General features: G+C 41.6%; 1 protein-coding gene across 1 annotated transcript in view; it reads left to right on the top strand.

The window, feature by feature from the left end:
* The window catches only part of uhrf2 (ubiquitin like with PHD and ring finger domains 2), a 54,840-nt gene that overhangs the window by 942 nt on the left and 32,546 nt on the right, over window positions 1-21,352 (top strand). The window contains exons 2-3 of the mRNA XM_088320130.1: window positions 17,974-18,357; window positions 19,778-20,070. Of these exons, the coding sequence (XP_088176256.1) occupies window positions 17,974-18,357; window positions 19,778-20,070 (677 nt within the window). The remainder of the gene's footprint in view (window positions 1-17,973; window positions 18,358-19,777; window positions 20,071-21,352) is intronic.

The following is a 21,352-nucleotide window of genomic DNA, read 5'->3' as shown; positions in this document are numbered from 1 at the left end:
AACGCAAAATTTGCAGTTGAATAAAGGGTTTTATTGTTATTATGCAAAAGTAAAACGAATTAGGAGGCCTCCTCCTTTCACTCTAAGAAGGCAATCGAGAGAGCTATGCGCCAGCATTGGGTATCCTCGGATTGAGCCAGGTCTCCGTGATGATTTGAATAAAACCTTCGAAGAGTTGTAGCTCCAGGTCATCTGTTTCATGGGTAAGAGACCTGGCGTTGGTTGGTAAGATACAGGGTCCGCAGCGAGATTTGTTGGCCTGGCCATAGGCCGGACCACGAACACCTCTGTTACCTTCTCACCACCACCAGAGTCACTTCTGGAACCTGATAGTAATCCACGGATCTGCTGATGATCACCATTGCATTGCGCTCTTCTGACTTCCCTCAGAGTCTGATTTAATTGATGAATTTATCTTTAATGTAGCCGCTAAAAGCTAGCAGTCACTACGCTTTCCGGTCTGTTTACGGAGTCAGCGCCTGATGCTGTTCGACTGGAATTATACACCTGCCTATCACAGTTGCGCACGCAGACGGTCACACCCACCCAACAAGGAACACCGTCTCTAATCTGTCCCCACTGTCAGAACACAATGCACAATACAATGAGCTCAATGACAATAAAGACTAAATCAATTCTATTCGAAATCTGCAAAGAAGTGAACCAGCGATAACCAAAGCACAATTTAGCAAGGGGCCTCTGTATTACAGTAATGTAACTTGATTACTTTGGATTATTTTTGGTTTACACCCAAACCAAATGTGCTGAAAAATACTAAATTAGCATAATATAACAGTGTTTCTCATAGATTTTGGTGATCCCCTGGTGGGTGGACAGTCTAGTAGGGTTCGGGGGCATGCTCTCCCGTGAGAAAATGTTATAGATTTCAAATTAAAATGCATCAATTGCGTGCATTTTTCAGAGTAAAATCAAGAAGCTAGATCTATTGATCTGAAGACTATAGGAGGGTAAATAAAGCAGGGTGAGGAGATTCCTTGATAATCTCCTTAGCAATGTCCTGCAGACTGGGTAAACAGCAGCCAATGATTTTCTGGGCTGTGTTGATGGCTTTTAGTAAGGTTCTCCTGCCTGCTGCTGTGCTCCCAGGATCCCAGTACATCCGACTCTATTTCCTGCACTCACATTTGTGTAGCTAGTTGAGAATGAAGCTGCCCCACATACTACTTCCTGTTGTGGAATTCAGCTACAATGAAGGAAGTGCTGATTATGGCCAGAGGCTATTTTTCCATTCAGTGCCAAAAAAAGCTTATCAAGTTTGAAAATTCAATGGTAAATGGTCTGTATTTCTATAGCGCTTTTCAAGTCAATGAAGACCTCCCACAGCGCTTTACAATGTGCTTCACACTTCCCCATTCACACACACTCTCACACGCCAATAGGGGAGTCAGCCATGCAAGGCGCCTACCTGCTTATTGGGGGCATTAGGGATTCAGTGTCTTGCCCAAGGATACTTCGACATATAACACGGTGGAGCCGGGAATCGAACCTGCGACCTCTTGATCCCGAGCGCTCTACCTCCTGAGCTATTGGCGCCCTAAAATAAATATGAAAAGGTCTAAAACACCTGTGTCAAACAGGCGGCCCGCGGGCCAAATCAGGCCCGCTAAGGGATTGAATTCGGCCCGTGAGACGACCGTCAGAGAAGCGCAAGAGAAAAACAAGCTACAGGTTGAAATATGTCAACTGGATGTTGCCAAAGAAAGGTGCCTCGAACAAAGACAATGTACTTGTATTTCTCTCTCGCTGTCTCTCTCTGTCTCTGTCTGTCTGTCTCTCTCTGTCTCTCTCTCTCTCACACTCTGTCTCTCTCACTCTGTCTCTTTCACTCTCTGTGTCTCTCTTTTTCTCTTCCATTGTTGCTCTTTCTCTCTGTGACTTTTAACTTCTTTTGCCCTAACTTCCTTTTCTCTCTTTTCTCTTTTTCTCTTCCTACCCTTTGCGCTTTCTTTTCTCTCCTTCTGTCTTTCTATTTCTCTTTGGATTTCTTTCTTCCTCTCCCTTTCTTTTCCCCTGCTCTCACGCCTTTTTATCTTTTGTTTCTCACGCTCTCTCCCTCTCTCTTTTTTTCTTTCTTTGTCCCGCCCTCTCTCCTTTTCCCTCCCTCTTTCTCTTATTTCTTGATCTCTCTTTTTCTTTCTCTTTAATCTACCCGTCCGGCCCCTGACAGAATGTTCGTTCTATCGTGTGGCCCCCGAGTTGAAATGAGTTTGACACCCCTGGTCTAAAACAACACTAATTTCAGCCAATTTGTCAATTGTCTTGGGTGACCTCATCTAATACGCAATATTCCAATAATTTAGCTAAAACGTTCGTTTAAACATGTTTAAAAAGTCTGAATCTGCAGTAACTACTAAGCGTTGTCGAATAATTGTGGGAAAAAACCTAAATCCTACAAATTCTATCGCAATAGATGTATTTTGAGAGTATCTTATGTATTTCATACAAACCTTCACTGTCTGTGTTAATTAAATTACTAAAATATAAGAAACCCTGGCTGGCAACCCTTGCCCACTGCCCAGACAACAGGAATGGGCTCCAGCACCCCCGCGACCCTACTGAGGATAAGAGGTCCAGATAATGAATGGATGTTTATAAGAATCTATTTTTTTACATTTTAGGCTTTTGCAAAAAAATAAATCCAAACAAATCAATTACAATTTCAAAGCACATTTCCCGCGGAGAAATTCGGGAACTGACATTACACAGTCGGTTTATTTGAAAACCCCAGCATGGATTAACAATCTAAAGTTTGTATTCAAATGCACACACTCTCACTGGGTCTCTTCATGCCCTCGAGGCTCGCTTGTTTGTTTGAATCACATCCGATCCAATTTCTTAAATTTACATGCGAAAATGCCTATTTGTGTCCGGTTTTATGGGCTGTATTGTTGGGAGAGGGTGAAAAGGATGAGAAAACACAAAAAAGAATCTCATGAAATTTGAAAGTTCATCATTATTTAAACCGTGGTATCATTTCTAAATTGACTAGAAAATGATATAAGGCGGCACAGGGGTTAGCGCGTGTGCGGCACAGTTCTGAGGTGATGAGATTGAACCTCCTGTGTGGAGTTTGCATGTTCTCCCCGTGCTTGCGTGGGTTTCCTCCGGGCACTCCGGTTTCCTCCCACATTCTAAGAACATGTATGTTAGGTTAATCGGTCGGTCCAAATTGTCCCTAGGTGTCGCTAATGAATCCTTTATATACAGTAGAAACTCAATAAACAATGTATGTTCACTGTTGAGACACTGAATTATGAAAACCCACAGAAGAAACTGTAAACAGCCAACCACACAGAGCAATTTGATTGGGTGAGCGGTAGGGGTGGGTGGGCTCTGCGTGCACAGCGTGCTCCCCATGCTCTCACAAGTGCCCACTGCGCTGAATACATCCGTAAACTTTTCATTTGCCGCTTTTTCTGACGTTTTTACAAAAGAACTCTGCTTGCACCTTGTTTTGAAACCATTTTTATGTAAAAAATGAAGGTCAAAATGAGCTTTGACCATTATATGTGATTTTGAGAGGGGGACAAGGTTAAAGTGGTATATTTTTCTATATAGGACACAGGCTCTGGCATTATTATTATTTCATAAATTATATCAACTCATCCAGTGAAAAAAAATATGTGGAAAAAATAGCTTTTGTCTGCAGATTGGGTTTGTTGGTTACATTGAAATTTTTCTTTTGTCTGTGTGTCTCACAAAATAAAATCTAAATATTTTGCTTTCATGGCTCTTTGAGTCTAAAAGGTTCCCCAACCCCTGTCCTTTATGATCCGGCACTTTCCCCGCTGCAATCTGGGTTCGAATCCCGTTGCAATCAATGTTTCAATTGGGATCAGTGAAACAATGCATAAATATGACATTTTTTTCTGCAAGCCTAACCTTTACTATAGTATTCATTTAATGCGCCTTATAGTCCGGTGCGCCCTTGTGTATGAGAAAGAAAACACAAAAGACCATTTATTTTTTTTCAGGGTGCGCCTTATAATCGGTGCGCCTCATCGGAAAATACAGATTTTACGAGGGACTGTACCGCATAAACTTTATTCCAGACTCCAAAAACCACGTTAATTAGATGTTGTTAAAAGACACATGTTGTACCCGCGGTTCAATTATTACCTCGGTTATGTCACAAAGCCAGGGTTGGCTAGGGTTACTTTAACTGGATTACTTTCAATGACTTTTGGATTACTCCAATACCAAATATGCTAATAAAAGACAAAAGAAACTAAATAGGAATAAAATGACATTTTGTGCAGGCTTGGGGAGTAACGGAATACATGGAACGGCAAAAATGATGTTGGCAAGCTGTTTGGATTTCTTTTCATTTTATTTCTGTGGCATTTTATGTTAATTTTGCCGGAGATCAAAGAGATCAAAGCCAGGAGAGAAAGCTTACCACGTGTTGTGAGTCATCATTTTATTCATATTTAGTTTCTTTTGTCTTTTGTTAGCATATTGGTATTGGAGTAATCCAAAAGTAATTGAAAGTAATCCAGTTAAAGTAACCCTACCCAACCTTGGGTATTATTTTTGTGGTATTTCCACAGTAGAATTTCTGTAATATATCTGTAGTATTTTTCTCGTGATATTTCTGTCGTAATACATTTGTATTATAGTATGACTGTAGTGGTATATTTGTAGTATTTCTGCAGAAGTATTAAGCATTTCCATAAACACATTTTTGTAGTATTTATGTAGTATTTTTGTAGTATTACTGTTGTTTTATTTTTGTATTACTTCTGCAGAAGTATTTTTGTAGTAATTGTATAATAGTATTTGTGTAATATTACTGTAGTTCTATTGAGCAGTAGTTTTGGACCGGGTTGGGTAGGGTTACTTTCAATTACGTTTAGATTACTCCAGTACCAAATATGCTAGGGTTAGCAAGCTGTTTGGATTTATTTTCATTTTGTTTCTGTCGCATTTTATGTTCGTTTTGCCGGAGATCAAAGAGATCAAAGCCAGGAGAGGAAGCTTATCACGTGTTGTGAGTCATCATTTTATTCATATTTAGTTTCTTTTGTCTTTTATTAGCATATTTGGTATTGGAGTAATCCAAAAGTAATTGAAAGGTGAAGTTAATGTAACCCTACCCAACCCTGCACAAAGCAGACGTTAGCATTACGGGGTGGGCAACGGTAAAAATCCCGCACTTCCTCCTCCGTCTAGCTGGAAAACGAGATGGGGAGGCCCGAGTCGGGGATTTCCAAGCGCTAAGTAATGCGTGGAATGAGCTAGCCACTCTCGAGGAGACGCTGCGTTCTAATTCCTTTTCAAAATGGCGTCGTGTTTATTTCCCCTACACGCACACTCGCTACAGGCGAGGATGGATCCCCGACGCCATTTCTCTTTCCTTCGCAGTTTGTTTAATTTGCCGCCGTGGTATTTGTGTTTCACTTTGGCGCCTCGTGTCGAATACGCACACACCTTCTGTGGTCCATGCGACCTTGCTAACTCACGCCCACGCTCGTTCCTGCTAGGACTTTCAGTTCGGATAATAAAAGGTCTTGTTTATTAAATGGTTTACGTTTTACTAGTTCGGACCACGGGCCATTTTAGGTTCAGGGCTTTGGGGGTGCCGAGCACCCAGATTGTCGAGTCGACGATGTTGGGAATTTAATATCAAAATGTATCGTTTACCAAATGGTTCGAATTAGTTATCTGACTCCATTAACCAAACACAACCTACATTCGTTTCTTGATGGAAAAGATGAACAAGAATAGCTGATATTTTCACACGGGGCCAGATTTAGTTTCTTTAGCAGTTTAACTTGGTGTACCCCATCGAAAATGGCAGAATTAGTGTCGCTCGAGTCTCTGTGTAGCCTTCTCTGAAGTCCTCTAGCTTTCTCCTCTCGGCCCACGTCTCGCCGCAAGATGGCGTCTCGACTCCTCCCATGGGCGTGCCAAGGAAGCCCCCCCCCCTCGCAATGTCTGGAAAACTCAAAACAACACCGAGAATTTCTACGTCATCAGGGCCTTGTTCTCAAAACATCGCCTGCCGTCCTCCGTCAGAGTCAACAGAACTAGACAAAATATTTTGCGTTTGGAACAGCCTGACCTGTTATTGGACTTAAGCCTACTCGGTGAAAATCTTCATTGCACTCAATAAATGTAACTTGTATTCAATCGTATAAAATCCTTCATAGTCAAATGTATAAAATCCTTCAACGATAACAAAGACATGGTATTGGTTGGTAAAATATTGCAACATAACCACTGAATAACAAGTCAAGTAACATTTAGTGCACAGGTTACAATTACACAATCCCCTGATCTGAAACAAACATGCAGGCTAGGAAAAACTCAAAACCTCAACTTGAGTAAATTAAAAACTTGAGAAGAGGCCCCATAAGTGGTAATCCCCCTTCCAGGATCTTCAGGCTGCAATAGAGTTTGCATTGGGTAACAATACACAACAAATTGCTAGGCAGTCAGAAAAAGACAGGAAAAGAAAAGTATGAGATGGGTATCAACCACAAGTTATTGAATAGAACTGGGTCTTAAGTCTAGATCTAAAAATTTCCACTGAGTTTGCAGGTCTTATCTCCAGAGGCAGAGCATTTCATAGCACCAGGGCCTGGATGGAGAACACTCTCGGTCCTTCAGATTTCTTCTTGGCTCTTGGAGTCCCAATTAGACCAGCATTTTGTGACCGGAGCTGTACCTTAGGAGGAAATCAAATCTGAGGGATAAAAGAGGGCAAGTCCATGCAAACATTTTTATGTCAGTAAGAGAACGTTAAAATCACTAGCCGAGCGGAATAGGAGTGGGGAGGGGGCAAAAGCGGTGCTAGGAATCAAATGGACTGAACCATTTCAAGGCAGTAGGGTATTTCTGGTGCTGTATTGTTTACACTTTTTGTTTTATTTTCCTTTTTTTAATCATATTTAAGCCTCTCTTTAAGCTTTGTTATGGAAAAGAGAGTTTTAATATGCTAACATTTTAGAGGGGCTTGGGTTGACTTTGGGGTGACTCGAGCACCCCCTAAAACGGGTTGGTTACGCCCACGGGGTCCACGATTAACCAAAATCTATTCAATATTGTGATGTGACATAATGCAATTGTGTAATCGCAAGACACTGCGTTTTTGTCAAGGATTTAAGTTTGTGTGTTTTTTTCCCCTTTGGTATTTGAGTGATGGAGTGTGTGGCCAATCAGAATTGACACAGTTCGGCCTATTAAAGGGAAGTGTCAGTGACATTGGCTAATAAGCCCTACTGTATTCCACCGTGAGCTTTTGGTATGAAAAATCTTAAAACACAAACGCTTGACGCGCATAGACAGAAACACACTGTTGCTGTGACCTAGTTGAAACTGCAGTTTTGATTATTCTACGGTCGTGTCGATGGCTCCACTTTGGGCAGTCATATGCAGCCATGCGTGTTTGAACTCAAACGCTTCACGGACGCTTGTCATAGACGAGCCCGAAATCTGGTGTTTTTGTACGGGCGCTTGAAATCCGTGAAGGTACTTGAATTTTAACCTTGTACGATCATGGTTTGAAAGATGCTTGTACTGTGGATGGAGTGATTGAAAATACATGAAATTGTTGGCATGTTTCTTGGCAGACCACACATTATATAAAGAAATGTTAAACAAGTCTGCTTGAAAATGACGCCAACATACCTTAGTTCACAAATAAGTTAAACTTTAGAGTCGGCATGTCCAGAGTCTGGCCCGAGGGCCAGTTACAGCCCTTGATCCAATTTTTACTGGCCTGCCATAAAATGAGGAATATATGTCCTGCCAGTAATTTTTACCGCAATAGAAAATAAATTTGTCTCAATTTTTACCAGTAAATGAAACGTAAAATAGTGCATTTGGGTCACTTTGATTCGTCATACTGCCTGAAGATGACTGGGATGGGCTCCAGCACCCCCGCGACCCTACCGAGGATAAGCAGTGCAGATGATGGATGGATGGATGGATGATTCTTCGTAGTTTGTATTCTCCTTTGTGCTTTGTAGCACTACAGCCATACAGCAACATACACTTGTCAAATAAGACGAACTGTCCCGTTAAAGATTTTTAAATGTCCTCTTTTTCACGTTTTTTGCTAGATTTTAGTTCAGAGGTGGGTTAGAATTTGAATCGTGAGCCACATTTAGTCGGTAAAATGTTTGACACACCCTGCGCCATTGTTTTTGGAAATGTGACCTGTTTTGCTCTGCTCATCGCCAAGACGGGCTTTGGGCGAACGCGAAAATCGTTCGGGGAGAGGGCTCCGGTTTCGCACCGTGAAATCTTTTCCGAGAATAACAGTTGAGTCACTTTTCTCTCCCGCTTCAAGGTTTATTGATCGCGTCCTGGATGGGTTTTATAGAGACATGTTATTGTATTTGTATTTATATTTATTTATTTATTTGTTTACATTTTGAACAATTTTCCCGACCCGGTGTATATTAAACAGAGACCCTTAGTGGCATACAACTAATTATTTAATCTACCGTATTTTCCGCACTATAAGGCGCACCGGGTTATAGGGCGCACCCCCAAAAAATAGTTTTTGGTCCTATATTTTCCATACAGAAGGCGCACCGGATTATAAGGCGCTACAATGGGAACGTCGGCAAACAGTCTGATAGTTCAGTCAAACTTATTACCCCCTTAACATTCCGAAAGCTTGCAAAGAAGCAAATACGTGTCGTAGACACGTGCGGATGCGGTGTCCGTACCATGTCACCGAACAAACATTTCTTAGTTTCCATTTTATTTTTTGCTGGCAACTGTGTGGACAGCAAAGTAAGAATTTTATTGTGCAGGGAAACGGGGTTCTTTACTGTGCATATGACAATAAACACTTTGAATTGAATTTAGTTTCAAAATAGACTCATCACAGAAACGTCAAGATCGTTCTAAAACAAGATACCGGGAAAATATAAAGCCGCATAGCTCACCTAAGTTCTCTTGCAGCCATCATGTTCAATAATGATACGTAACCATGGTCTTCTTACAACCCTGAGTGTAGTAAATCCAGGAGAGTCAAATATTTACAAATACAGAGTAGTAAAAAATGTTTTCTCTCTGCCGTAGTGCAACCCAACGTGTGATTCACAGTCATCTTTTTCGGCCAATTGCAGGCTTAGTTTCGCCCCTTTAGTCTATGCGACCTGTAAATGATAAAAAGGATCCGCCCCCTTTACCTTCGAATAACTTTAGCCAATAGTGACTGATTCAAATGATGATTGACACATTGGTTAGGAAATGAAACGCCGGTATATAAATCCCAGCATACACCGCGGACGACTTCGCCTTCGGGGGGAAATCGAGTCGGCGGCTGCTTGCTTTAGTTGCGAGACTTTGCGACTTAATATTGATCCATATATAAGGCACACTGTATTATAAGGCGCATGGTCAGCTTTTGAAAAAAATAAAGGCTTTTAGGTGCGCTTTATAGTGCGGCAAGTACGGTAAATAGAATAGTAGAGGACACATTTATTGACAGATATGGCTTTATTCCGATTTCGAAATCTTCGTTCGGTTTGTAAATTTCAGAATTTCGGTTCGTTAGCCAATTTGCATACTCGGCAGCCGATCAGAAGCCTGCATCGAATAACTTCGTGCTTCCGGACTTTCCTGAGCATTATAAGGTCTTGTATTTTCATATCATTTTCAAAGTAGACGCACAGAGAATACAAGAAAATTTGATAAGTGGTTCGGAAATGAGCCCAAACCTCAGCCCCAGAAGAAAGATTCAAAAGAAGCTAAGAAAAATTACGACGTTACAAAACGTAAACATACATGAAAAGCATCATGGAAAGAGGAGTTCACGCGGCTTATAGCTGACAACGCAACGCAAACACGAATGAAGATGAGTCAATACAAGTTCATACGGATGGCAGATGGAAAACAGCCATGTCATATATATGCAGTTGTCTGCCCTGGTGTGATGAGTTTCAGACACTGCGTATACACCTAGAATTTTAAAGTAACAGAATTTCGAAAGTAACACATAATATAAAAGTTGTGCAATTGCCAATATCCTAAACGTATATCGAAATTTACCCAACACAAGACCTATTCTTTTCTTTTTTTTTTCCATGTTTTTGCGTATTTTTTTCTTTTGTCTTTCTTTTTATCTTTCCTTCCTTTGTCTTTTTCCCCCTTTTTCCTTTTCTCCATCTTTTTCCCTATTTTTTTCCTTTTTTCTTTGCAAAAGGCTGGGTAAAATAAAGACAAATCTTGGGGTTCTGTCACTTCGATTCTCTGTAGTTTGTCTTTGTTTTTAGCACTCGTTTTGGGTTGCACGGCACAATAAAACACGATCTAGTGGTCAAATAATACACACTGTCCCTTTGATGTAAGTGCAGGCCCTGCAAATTATGGATTCATTAATTACTGATTGATTTATTTCACATTGATTCTTGATATTTTCCTTTTTTGTGTAAATTTTTTTAAAAAAAAAGGATATTTGAGAACTGGATTTTGTGAAAGTTTTCTTGTGGAAAACACAATTCGGCCCAACCTCACCCAGACCCTAGCTCCGGCGGCCCTCAAGTCAATTGGTTTTGGGACTCCTGTGATAGATGGGCAAACACTCATTGCTATTTTTTCTCCCTCCAAGCATTTAAAAAGTCAATTTTCCGCAGTGTGTCCCCCTTTTGTGCTGCAGTCAGTTAAACACGCAGTAACGTGACCGAATCGGTTTTTCTTCCTGCCTTTTTACGGACGGGATCAGATAAAGGAAATTCTGTCCAGTTCAAATCCGACAGGATTTGCCCCCGCCTTTTGTCCAACGCAGCGGGAATCTCTTCCTTTTTCGTCTTTTTCGGGTCGTTTTTTTGACGTAAGCCACAAGTCTTTCTCGTGTCTCTGTTTGAGCTTCTGTCTGATATTACTCTTTGATACTTGCTGCAACGAGGATCCTGTTTGAAAGGCGGAATAAATAAAGAAAAATAAGCCCTGAATAGACGAGGCTTTGAGTGGGCAACTATTTGGAGTAGCGGGCCGTATTGGGTTCCAAAATCTGTCCAAAGGGCCTATTCCATTTTTCTCATTTATGATAAAATACATTTTATATTTATTTATTTTTGTTTTTAAATTGAATAGTTTTATCAAATTGGTTTTACAGTTGAAGTAAAATGATATATTAGTTCCGTATTTTCCGCACTATAAGGCGCACCTAAAAGCCTTTATTTTTTTCAAAAGCTGACCATGCGCCTTATAATACAGTGCGCCTTATTTATGGATCAATATTAAGTCGCAAAGTCTTGCAACTAACTTGCAGCCGCCGACTCGATTTTCCCCCGAACGGCAAGTAGTCCACGGTGTATGCTGGGATTTATTTACCGGCGTTTCATTGGCTAACCAATGTGTGAATCATCATTTGAATCGATCACTATTGGCTAAAGTTATTTGGAGGTCAAGGGGCGGATCCTTTTTATCATTTACAGGCTGGCATAGGCTTAAGCGGCAAAACAAAGCCTGCAATTGGCCGAAAAAGAAGTGTCAATCATCAGTTGAATCGATCACTATTGGCTAAAATTATTCGGAGGTCAATGGGCGGATCCTTTTTATCATTTACAGGCTGGCATAAGCTTAAGCGGCAAAACAAAGCCTGCAATTGGCCGAAAAAGATGAATGTGAATAGCACGTGGTTGACGGCATAGAGAAAGCATTTTTTACTATTCTGTATTTGTAAATATTTTATTCTCCTGGATTTACTACACTCACGGATATAAGAGGACCATGGCTGCACATTATTATTGAACACAACAACTTCGGTGAGCTACTCCGGCTGTATATTTTCCCTGTATCTTGTTTCGGACTGAACTCGATGTTTCTGTGATAAGCGGTGCAGATAATGGATGGAATGGAGTGTCTATTTTTAAATTAAACTCAATTCCAAGTGTTTATTGTCATATGCACAGTAAAGTTGCGAGCGAAAAAGAAAATAGAAACTAAGGAATGGTTGGCATTTCTTAAATCCCAAGACTTTAACCTTCCGAATGATGGAACGATGCATTTGAGTGACATCGTACGGACACCGCATCCGCACGTGTTCTCGACACGTATTTGCGTCTTTGCAAGCTTTGGGAATGTTAAGGGGGTAATAAGTTTGACTGAACTATCTGACTCTTTTGTCGACGTTCCCATTGTAACGCCTTATAATCCGGTGCGTCTTATGTATGTCAAATATTGGACCAAAAGCTATTTTTTCGGGGTGCGCCCTATACCCCGGTGCGCCTTATAGTGCGGAAAATACGGTATTAGTTCCCTGTTTCAAGCAGCTTATTTGAAATTTAATTTAGTTTTTCCTTGCCCTCATGTAGGTTTTAGATCAGGGGATGATGTCATAATAATCTGTGGTCTGTGCAGCCCTTTGAGACTCTTTGTGATTAAGGGCTTTACAGATAAACTTGACTTGTTTTATTCTTCCCACATACACTATCTCTCACTTTCCCTGCCTAGGAAGTCAGGGTTCGAATGTGTGCTTGAAATCCTTAAATGCTTGAGTTTTAATGTTATGTTTTCAGGGGCTTTTAAATGCTTGAAATGGTTGCCATGTTTTTTGGCAGTCTTACTTGAAAGCCCAAACATTAAATGAAAAAAAAAAATAGAGTCTGCTTGAAAATGCACTGACATGCCTGCTCTGGTGGCTTGGCTTTGACATTGTATGTCTTTTTCCATTGTGATTAACGGTAGCTGGCATTAATTTGTATGGCGTACAACTACTGTAGTTGAATTCCATGCGTCTAGTGCACCTACTTAAAATATTTCACTTTCAATGCACTTTTGTATTAAAATCGAAAATCGCATCAAAATTGCAATACAGACGCTCCCCTACTTACGAACATTCGAGTTACGAAAAACGGTAGATACGAACATTTTTTTCGGGATGTTAAGTCAAGTCAAGTCATTTTTATTTGTTGAAAAATGTTCAAAAATAGATTTTGTATTGTGTGCACATTTTTCTGAGTACAGGACAGTACTGTAGTGCTTCTTTCCGCCGCTACTGGCGTGTGGTGGCGCTGTGAGAGGTCACCCAGTATCCACCCCAAAAGAAGAAATCCGCTTCCTCTTCCTAGTTTGTGTGTAAACATTCTATACTGTATCTCCAGCGCGCTTTGAATTTTTTATTGTTTAATATCTCGTGCATCCATTCTATATTTGTTGGTGTAAAATGTAAAGAGGAGGCGAGCCGTTTCATTTGAAATGAAAGTGGAATAAGAAAGCTTGATGCGGTTGAGAAAATGGTTAGATTGCTTTTTTTCGGCCACTCTCTACCACGGAGGAGGAACTCTTGAAGCTCATCTTCAGAAAGTAAATTAAACTCAACTTTATTTATCTTTATAGAGCAGGGGTGTCAAACTCATTTTAACTCAGGGGCCACACGATAGAACAAACATTCTGTCGGGGGCCGGACTAGTAGATCAAAGAGAAAGGAAAAGAGAGATAAAGAAGTAAGAGAAAGAGGGAGGGAAAAGGAGAGGGGGCGGGACAAAGAAAGAAAAAGAGAGAGAGGGAGAGAGTGCGAGAAGTGAAAGATAAAAAGTTGTGAGAGAGGTGGAAAAGAAAGGGGGAGGAAGAAAGAAATCCAAAGAGAAATTGAAAGACAGAAGGAGAAAAGAAAAGCACAAAGGGTATGAAGACAGAAAGAGAAAAGGAAAAAAGGGGGTTAGAGCAAAAGAGGTTAAAAGACACAGAGAGAGAAAGAGACAGAATGGGAGAGAAGGGGTGGAAAAGAAAGAGAGAGAAAGACAGAGAGGAATAAATACAAGTACAGTGTCTTTGTGAGAGGCACCTGGCTTTGGCAACATCGAGTTGACATATTTCAACCTGCAGCTTGTTTTTCTCTTGCGCTTCTCTGAGTGTTGTCTCGCGGGCCGGATTCAATCCCTTAGCGGGCCTGATCTGGCCCGCGGGCCACCTGTTTGACACCTGTGATCTAGAGGGCTGACAAAATGTCCGCTTTTCCCTCCGCTTGGTTTTCTGTGTTGTTGAGCTGTTTGTGATTAGAAACGGTGCCGTCACAGCGAGGGTGCCGATTGTACCGCCGGTAATGAAGTCACCGGGGAAAAGAGCAGAAGCATCTCCGAAGCGATTCGGCGTTTAATGCGGCACATGTGTTTGTATCTTCTGAAAACCTTGCTCACGTTTCTAATGAGTCCAAACAGGGACTGGAATATGCACCGCTGCTATGTCCACCTTCAAATAGTCTCTTCTCGGAGAGGCGGCGGCCATGCTGGCCACTCGATGAACCCGGAGACGAATGGCTATGTCGCAGTTGCGAGTAAATAGTCGAAATAACGAACGGTTCTTTGCAAAGTATGCAAAATAAACGAGATGTTCCATAGATGGTAGTTTGGATTTAGGTTAACGTGCATGGTTGGCTAGCCAGGGTAGAAAATCCTTCTTGCTCTCGGTCGGTAGTCATAGCAACCCAACCATTTTTTTTCCTAGGTACATTTTCGGGAAACAAAAAGCGGCAAAGAAACGTAGATTTTTGTTAATAATATTGCTAAAACTGATTCAGAAACGCTCTCACACGCCGCTAATGTGCTGACTGGTGCAGTTTAACGTCCTCTGTGAGCTCTGGAGAGCGGCGGTCGAATCAAGCCATGTACCTTCTTTGTCCTTGAAATTCTGCTTGCGGGTTTGGTGTGACTGCTGTGGATTATTGTCGGTAAATTATTTATTTTTTTCACATTTCTTCTCACGCCGTCTCAGGAAAATCCTGCGATTCACCATGGGTATTAAATATCTTGCTTCCATAAGACTACAGTGGAACCTCGGTTCTCGACCATAATCCGTTCCAGAACCCTGTTCGAAAAGCGATTTGTTCGATCACCGAAATCATTTTTCCCATTAAAAATAATGTAAATCGTTTTAATCCGTTCCAACACCCTGAATGTTTACCTTGAACGTTTAACGTAAACATGAAGCTAACCCGGGCTAATCGTACATTAAACATGAACGTGTAAAAATAAAAAAATAGGTCGTTTACAAGTCATTTAGCACCGGGGTCTCCACAACAAGTGGTGAGCGGTTCATTGGAAAGGGGGCTCCGTTCCAACCCCCTTCAATTTTGGGCTCCGTTCCAACACCCTGAATGTTTACCTCGAATCATAAAGCTAACCCAGGCTAATTGTACGTTCGCGTTATCTTATGAATAGGATTTCTTACCTTTGTGGTGGTCAGCAGAAGGCGCTCGCACACCTCCTTCATATTTGGCTATTATTTCTTTCTTAAATGCAATAGTTGTACGTACTACTTTTCTTTTTTCACCTGTAGCAACTTTGCTGCTTGCACTGACTTTCTTCGGAGGCATAATAAGGGGCTAAAACACCCTTACGCCGCTCAGCATGGCACCCTAGCGTACGCACTCACGCATTACCGACGTTCGAACTCCGATTTTTTGACCGAACAGCGAAGCAAGAATTTCTCTAAATTTTTGGTCGGACTCCGATTTGTTCGAACTGAGAGGCGTTCGAAAACCGAGGTTCCACTGTATTATATATACCGGAATCTAATCGATACTGCCATGTGACGTAGTGCGATTGTGCAATCTCAAGACACTGCAGTTTTTTTCAAGGATTTACAGACCATAACAGAGCTCCACAGATGAGGGTGCTGTTTGATTCAGTTTAACCTTTTTAGGCAGGCATGTCCAAAGTCCAGCCCGGGGGCCAGTTACGGCCTGTGTTTAAATTTTTACTGGCCTGCAGCCTCTTTTATAAAATTAATGAGATGTGGGCCGCAGGTAATGTTGACCACAGTATTAAAATATTTTTGCAAATTCACCATTTCAGATGATAGCAGGAGCACGTAGTCTTTTGGCCACCTTACCCTTGGTTTTCTGTGAGTATTTGAGCCCCCCCCCCCATCTCAGACATGGCGACTGGGAAAAAAAAAAGGAAAATTGACTGTGAGGGCTGCCGTCTCCAGGAAAAAGTGGAGATTGGAGTATTTTTTTTTTTTTAAACGAAATTCAAAACAACTGCGTCTGCCTAATTTGCAGAAGAGACTGTGGCTGTTTTCAATATATATAATATCAGGAAGCACTGCTAGATGACACACCCTGACTACAAAAAGTTAACTGGATACGAACGCTGTGAAAAGGTGAAGCAGCTTGAAGTGCTTTCTCACTAGATCCTGGGAGTCAAATAAAAATGCTACAAAGGTCGCGACGCTGATCGCCATGCACCGCAGACCTTTCATGGGGGATGAATTTAATAAAGACCGTTCAAAGAATGCCAGGCTGAATAGTCTTCCCTCACATATTTTCAGCTAACCAGATCTGGCCCGCTTTTTACAAAGTTTGGACACCCCTCCCTGAAGGTTTTCTCATGCTGAGGTTTTTCCGTGCCCTCATGAAGGTTTTAGATCAGGGCATGGTGTAATAGTAGTCTTTAGTCAGTAATAGTCTGTGCGGCCATTTGAGACTCCTTGTGATTAAGGGCTTTACAAATAAACGTGACTAGACTAACTTGACCTAAACAATCTTGTAAAATTCACCTAAAATCCCAATCTAAGGGTACGTTTTAGAAGTAAATGCTGTTATTGAACATTATTGGAAAATATTGGACGGATTTGGTCTATTGTAGAAGGTAACACTCTGAAGTTTTGTCCCTAACCGAAATAATCACTGCAAGTGCTACTAACATGTTTTCCTTATTTTCTGCACTATTTTTGTTGCTGCTAATTGAAACTGTGAAAACATCTATACAGACACTCCCCTACTTCAAACGAGATAGGTTCCGTATGATTGTTCGCTATATTTTGTATGTTTAAGGTTTATATAAATATGTTCAAGGCTTGTATAAGTAACCTGTTTTGTACTGAAAAACAAACATTTCATAAAATAATATGCTCTATAAAAATGAATTAAGTTACGCTTAACTCACTTTTGGAAGATGCGCTTCAAGAGGTCCTCCTCCGACGTAAAACTTGGCCGAAAAAAGGCGATCCAACCATTTTCTCAACCGCATCTAGCTTTCTTATTCCACTTTCATTTCAAAAGAAACGGCTCGCCTCTTCTTTACACTTTACACCAACCATATTAAATGGATGCACGAGATATTAAACAATAAATAATAAAAAAATTTAATGAACGAGGAGCAATCCATTACCCACACAAAAAGACACACTACATTGGTGACAGCGGTGGTATTACGAGCAGGTGAAGGAGAGATGCTTAAACACGAATTAGGAAGAGCGCGCTGGAGATAAGGTATAGAATGTTTACAGACGAACTAGGAAGAGGAAGCTGATTTTTTTTTTTTTTACTTCCGGGTGAATGCTGGGTGACCGCTCACAGCGCCACACGCCGGTAGTGGCGGAAAGAAGCACTACAGTACTGTCCTGTACTCGGAAAAAGGTGCACACGATACAAAATCTAACTTACAGCAATGTCCGGATATTTTCTCACATCCCTAAAAAAATGTTCGTATCTACTTTTTTTCGTAAGTCGAATGGTTGTAGGTAGGGGAACGTCCGTACTCACAAAAAAACAAACAAGCACAGAAAATGCACTTTTCTTTGTAAAATGCTAATCTAGTTTTTTCCACAAAATTGTGCAGCTCTAGAGGCCACATATTAAAACAATGTACAAAAGTCACATTTTGAAGTTTCTGTTTCACTGTTGTTTACCAGGCACTCAAATGTTTAAACCCCCCCCCCCAACCTCTTATACACATTTGTCCTGTCTACGGCCATACCACCCTAAGAACGCCCAATCCCGGGAATCTAAGAAGGGTCTGGCCTGTTTAGTTTTCAGATAGAACAGCTCCTGGGCATACAAGGTGCTGTAAAAAGGTCATTTGCCGCACGCTCTGCTGCGACAGCACTGACTGGGGAAAATGCCGTAAAAAATGTTCTGAATTTTTTTTTATTCCACACTGTAAAATGAGAACATTGTAAGGCAGGGTCACTATGTTTTAGGGGTGTTCTGCATTGCATTGGAAATATTAGATTTTTCAGCCATCTTTTTACGTTTCTCACCAGATGGAAGATGGCCAAACCCTGTTTGATTACAACGTGGGCCTGAATGACATCGTCCAGCTGCTTATCCGTTCGCAAACGGACGCTCCAGAAAGCCCGGTGATCAATGACACCCCCGATTTGGCCTGCACCTCGGCCCCCACCCCGGCTGTCCCCCGGGCCAAAAGCCCTGACCGTCCCGCACCTGTCTCCCCCATGGACATAGTAACCAAGAAAGACAGTAACGATAACGTCTGCAGTGACGTGGGTGATGCTACCAATGATACCAAGCCGGAAACCATCCCCCCCACCAAAAATGGTTTGAAGCCTTCCAGTCTGATGTGTGACGCACTACCGACAACCTCTAGCAAAAACACGCTGGTGGACCCGGGAATTGGGAAGTATAAAGTAAGTCGAGATTTGAACTGTGTTGCAAGAACCGGGCACTGTGAATACCTGTATTTTTCAGATCATAATCGCAGTTTTTCCATGAATTGGCTGGGGGACAGACTTTTGTGTGATATCAGTAACTCATTAGTTTATTATTTCTAGAGCTGCAAAAGTCACTATTATTTTTATTATCGATAATTTTTTTCGAATGGTCATATGCAAACTTAAGACGAGCCTTGATATATGCTGGTTTAAGCAGGGGAATCTTTCCTGCCATGCATGTTTTCAAATCATGACTTCTTAGTGTATGACCCACAGTAACCTTGGAAACGGTGGTCCCAGCTCTCTTCAGGTCATTAACCAACTCCTGTCGTGTAGTTCCGGGCTGATTCCTTACCTTTCTTAGAATCATTGAAACCCCAAGAGTTGATATCTTGCATGGGGCTCCACTTTGATTGAGATTGACGGTGATGTTTAGCTTCTTCCATTTTCTAGTGTTTGCTCCAACAGTGGACCTTTTTTCACCAAGCTGCTTGGGAATTGCTCCGTAGTCCTTTTCAGCCTTGTGGAGGTTCACAATTTTGTCTCTGGTGTCTTTGGCCAGCTTTTTGGTCTTCGTCATCTTACAAGTTAAAGTCTTACTGATTGTATGGGGTGGACAGGTGTCTTTATGCAGCTAAGGACCTCAAACAGGTACATCTGACTCAGGATAATACATGGAGTGCAGGTGGACTTCTAATGGGCGGAGTAACAGGTCTTTCAGGCTTCGAATTCTAGATGATACAAGAAAAACTTGGACGTTAGCTTAGACTCCGACTTTTAAACGCTTATTGCTTTTTTTTGTTACTTTGGACAATAATTGTCCAGCAGTATGAAACCTATTGTGATTACTTGAAGTTATTGTGCTTGAATAAACCGCTCCAGTGATCGCATTAGATTTCCGTTTTGTTGACGTATGTCACTTCTAAAGTACTTGTTGAGGTTGTTTTTGTTTTTTTTTCAAATTTTCTGTAGATAGATTGTGTTTAGCATGTAGTGCGCGATAACATCTACCGCTTTTTAATGTCAAAAAGATGGTCTCCATGGGAAACCCGAGCCCGAAACCCTAGGAATGCTTTAAAACTAGGTTCAGGCCCAAACCCTGGACTGAAACGGTAGCCAGAAACCCTAGGGACACTTTTTTTTTGGTCAGAAAAATATAAAAATAATTGGGTTCTGAATCAAGTATGCAAAGTATCTAAATAGAGCAATTTTTGCATTCATTTGACCGAAGGCAGAGGTGTGGGAGAGGGTATGACTGGTAGAGAGTTTAGATTCCTGACAGCCTGATGGAAGAAGCTGTCCTTTAGCCTGCTGCTTCTGGCTCAATTGGGTCCTAAAATGATTTGTGTAAATCATTGTACTACCGTGCTAAATGGATTATTCATCCCCTCTCAAGATAAACGAGCTGGTAGACTGCAGGGACGTCACCGTGGGCGCCTGGTTCGAGGCCTGCGTGGAAAACGTGACCCGAGCCCCCAAAGGACAACCGAAGGGCAAGGTGGGACGGCCCTCCAAAAGGACTAACGGAAAGCTGGAAGGAGAGCAGGGACAGCCGCCCCTCAGCCCGGGACAAAGCACGGACCTCGTCAGGAATAACTTGAACTCATTGAACTCTGAGAGCAATGGAGCGTCCACGTCGCAGACGGATTCTACAGAAGAGGACGTCATCTATCATATTAAATATGAGGAGTAAGTATATACATTATAAATACATGTATACATACGATTCTTTTTTTTTTGCATTTCTTAGAATAGGGGTGTCCAAACTTTTGAGAAAGCAGGCCAGATTTGGTAAGCTAAAAATGTGTGAGGGCCGCCTATTCAACCTGGCATTTTTTGAACAGTCTTTCATAAATTCACCCTTCATGAAAGGTTCGCAGTGTTTGGCGATAAGCAACCTCATAGCTCGCCTTTGTAGCATTTTCATTTGACTCGCAGGGTCTCCTGAAAAAGCTCTGATTTGCCGTTAAAACAGCTTCCAGTTGCTTCACCCTTTCACAGTGTTGGATTTTGGTTACCTGTTTGTAGTTTGCATGTTTAGTCTGGCAGTGCCTCTTGATATTGCATTCTTTGAAAACAGCCCCAGTCTCTTCCTGCCAGTTGTTTTAGATTTTGGTGAAAAAAACCTCCAATTTCCACTTCCCCTCACAGTCAACTTTCCTTTTTTTTATTGACAGTCGCCTTGCCGAAAATGGGGTGGGTTAAAGTTATCCTAGAAAGCCAAGGGCAAGGTGGCCAAAGGGCTACTGCCATCTTCTTGTGAAATGGGTATTTTTTTCTAATGTACACATTTATTTTATACTGCGGCAAACAGGACTGGCTCCTCGGCCCTGACTTTGGACATGCCCGTCTTAGATGGTTCTGCTGCTTTGAGAAAATACACCCATTTTTCTAGTAGGAAAATCGAGTCTGCCGCCCGCCAGAATGCAAAAGAATCGGAGGTTAAAAAAAACAAAACGCGCTGGCCACAAATTGGACTCCTATCTGGCGCACACCTCTGTCCTTTTTTCGCTGTCAAATTAATTCTGGGAAGCAGCCGTTTCCATGGTTACCGGCATGTTCTCAGGAGCATTCGTTTTTTTTTCTTCTCCGGCTTTTTTTTTGTCTGTAATTGCTGCAAACACATGGCTGCCTGGGCGCAGGTGACAATTAGGTTATCTTTCAATTTGTGTTTTTCGAATTTGCGCTCTCAGTTGTTGATCTTTCAATCTGGAGGGTTCGTGCGGGTGCTTGAACTCCTCGAAAGTGCTCTGATTTCAATGTTGTGTTTTCAAGGTTTGAAAAGTGCTTGAACTTTGGGTGACGTGCTTGTAATTGCTTGAAGTTGTTGCCATGTTTCTCAACAAGTCTGCTTGAAAATGGTAAATGGCCTGCATTTATATAGCGCTTTTCAAGTCAATGAACTCCCAAAGTGCTTTACAATGTGCTTCATACTTACCCATTCGCACACACACTCACACACCAATAGGGA

Source organism: Urocampus carinirostris, chromosome 16, assembly GCF_059441175.1.
Source record: "Urocampus carinirostris isolate Australia breed hairy pipefish chromosome 16, RoL_Ucar_1.0, whole genome shotgun sequence".
Lineage (NCBI taxonomy): Eukaryota > Metazoa > Chordata > Actinopteri > Syngnathiformes > Syngnathidae > Urocampus > Urocampus carinirostris.
Note: the sequence above shows the minus strand (reverse complement) of the source record. Positions and strands in the feature narration are given on the sequence as shown.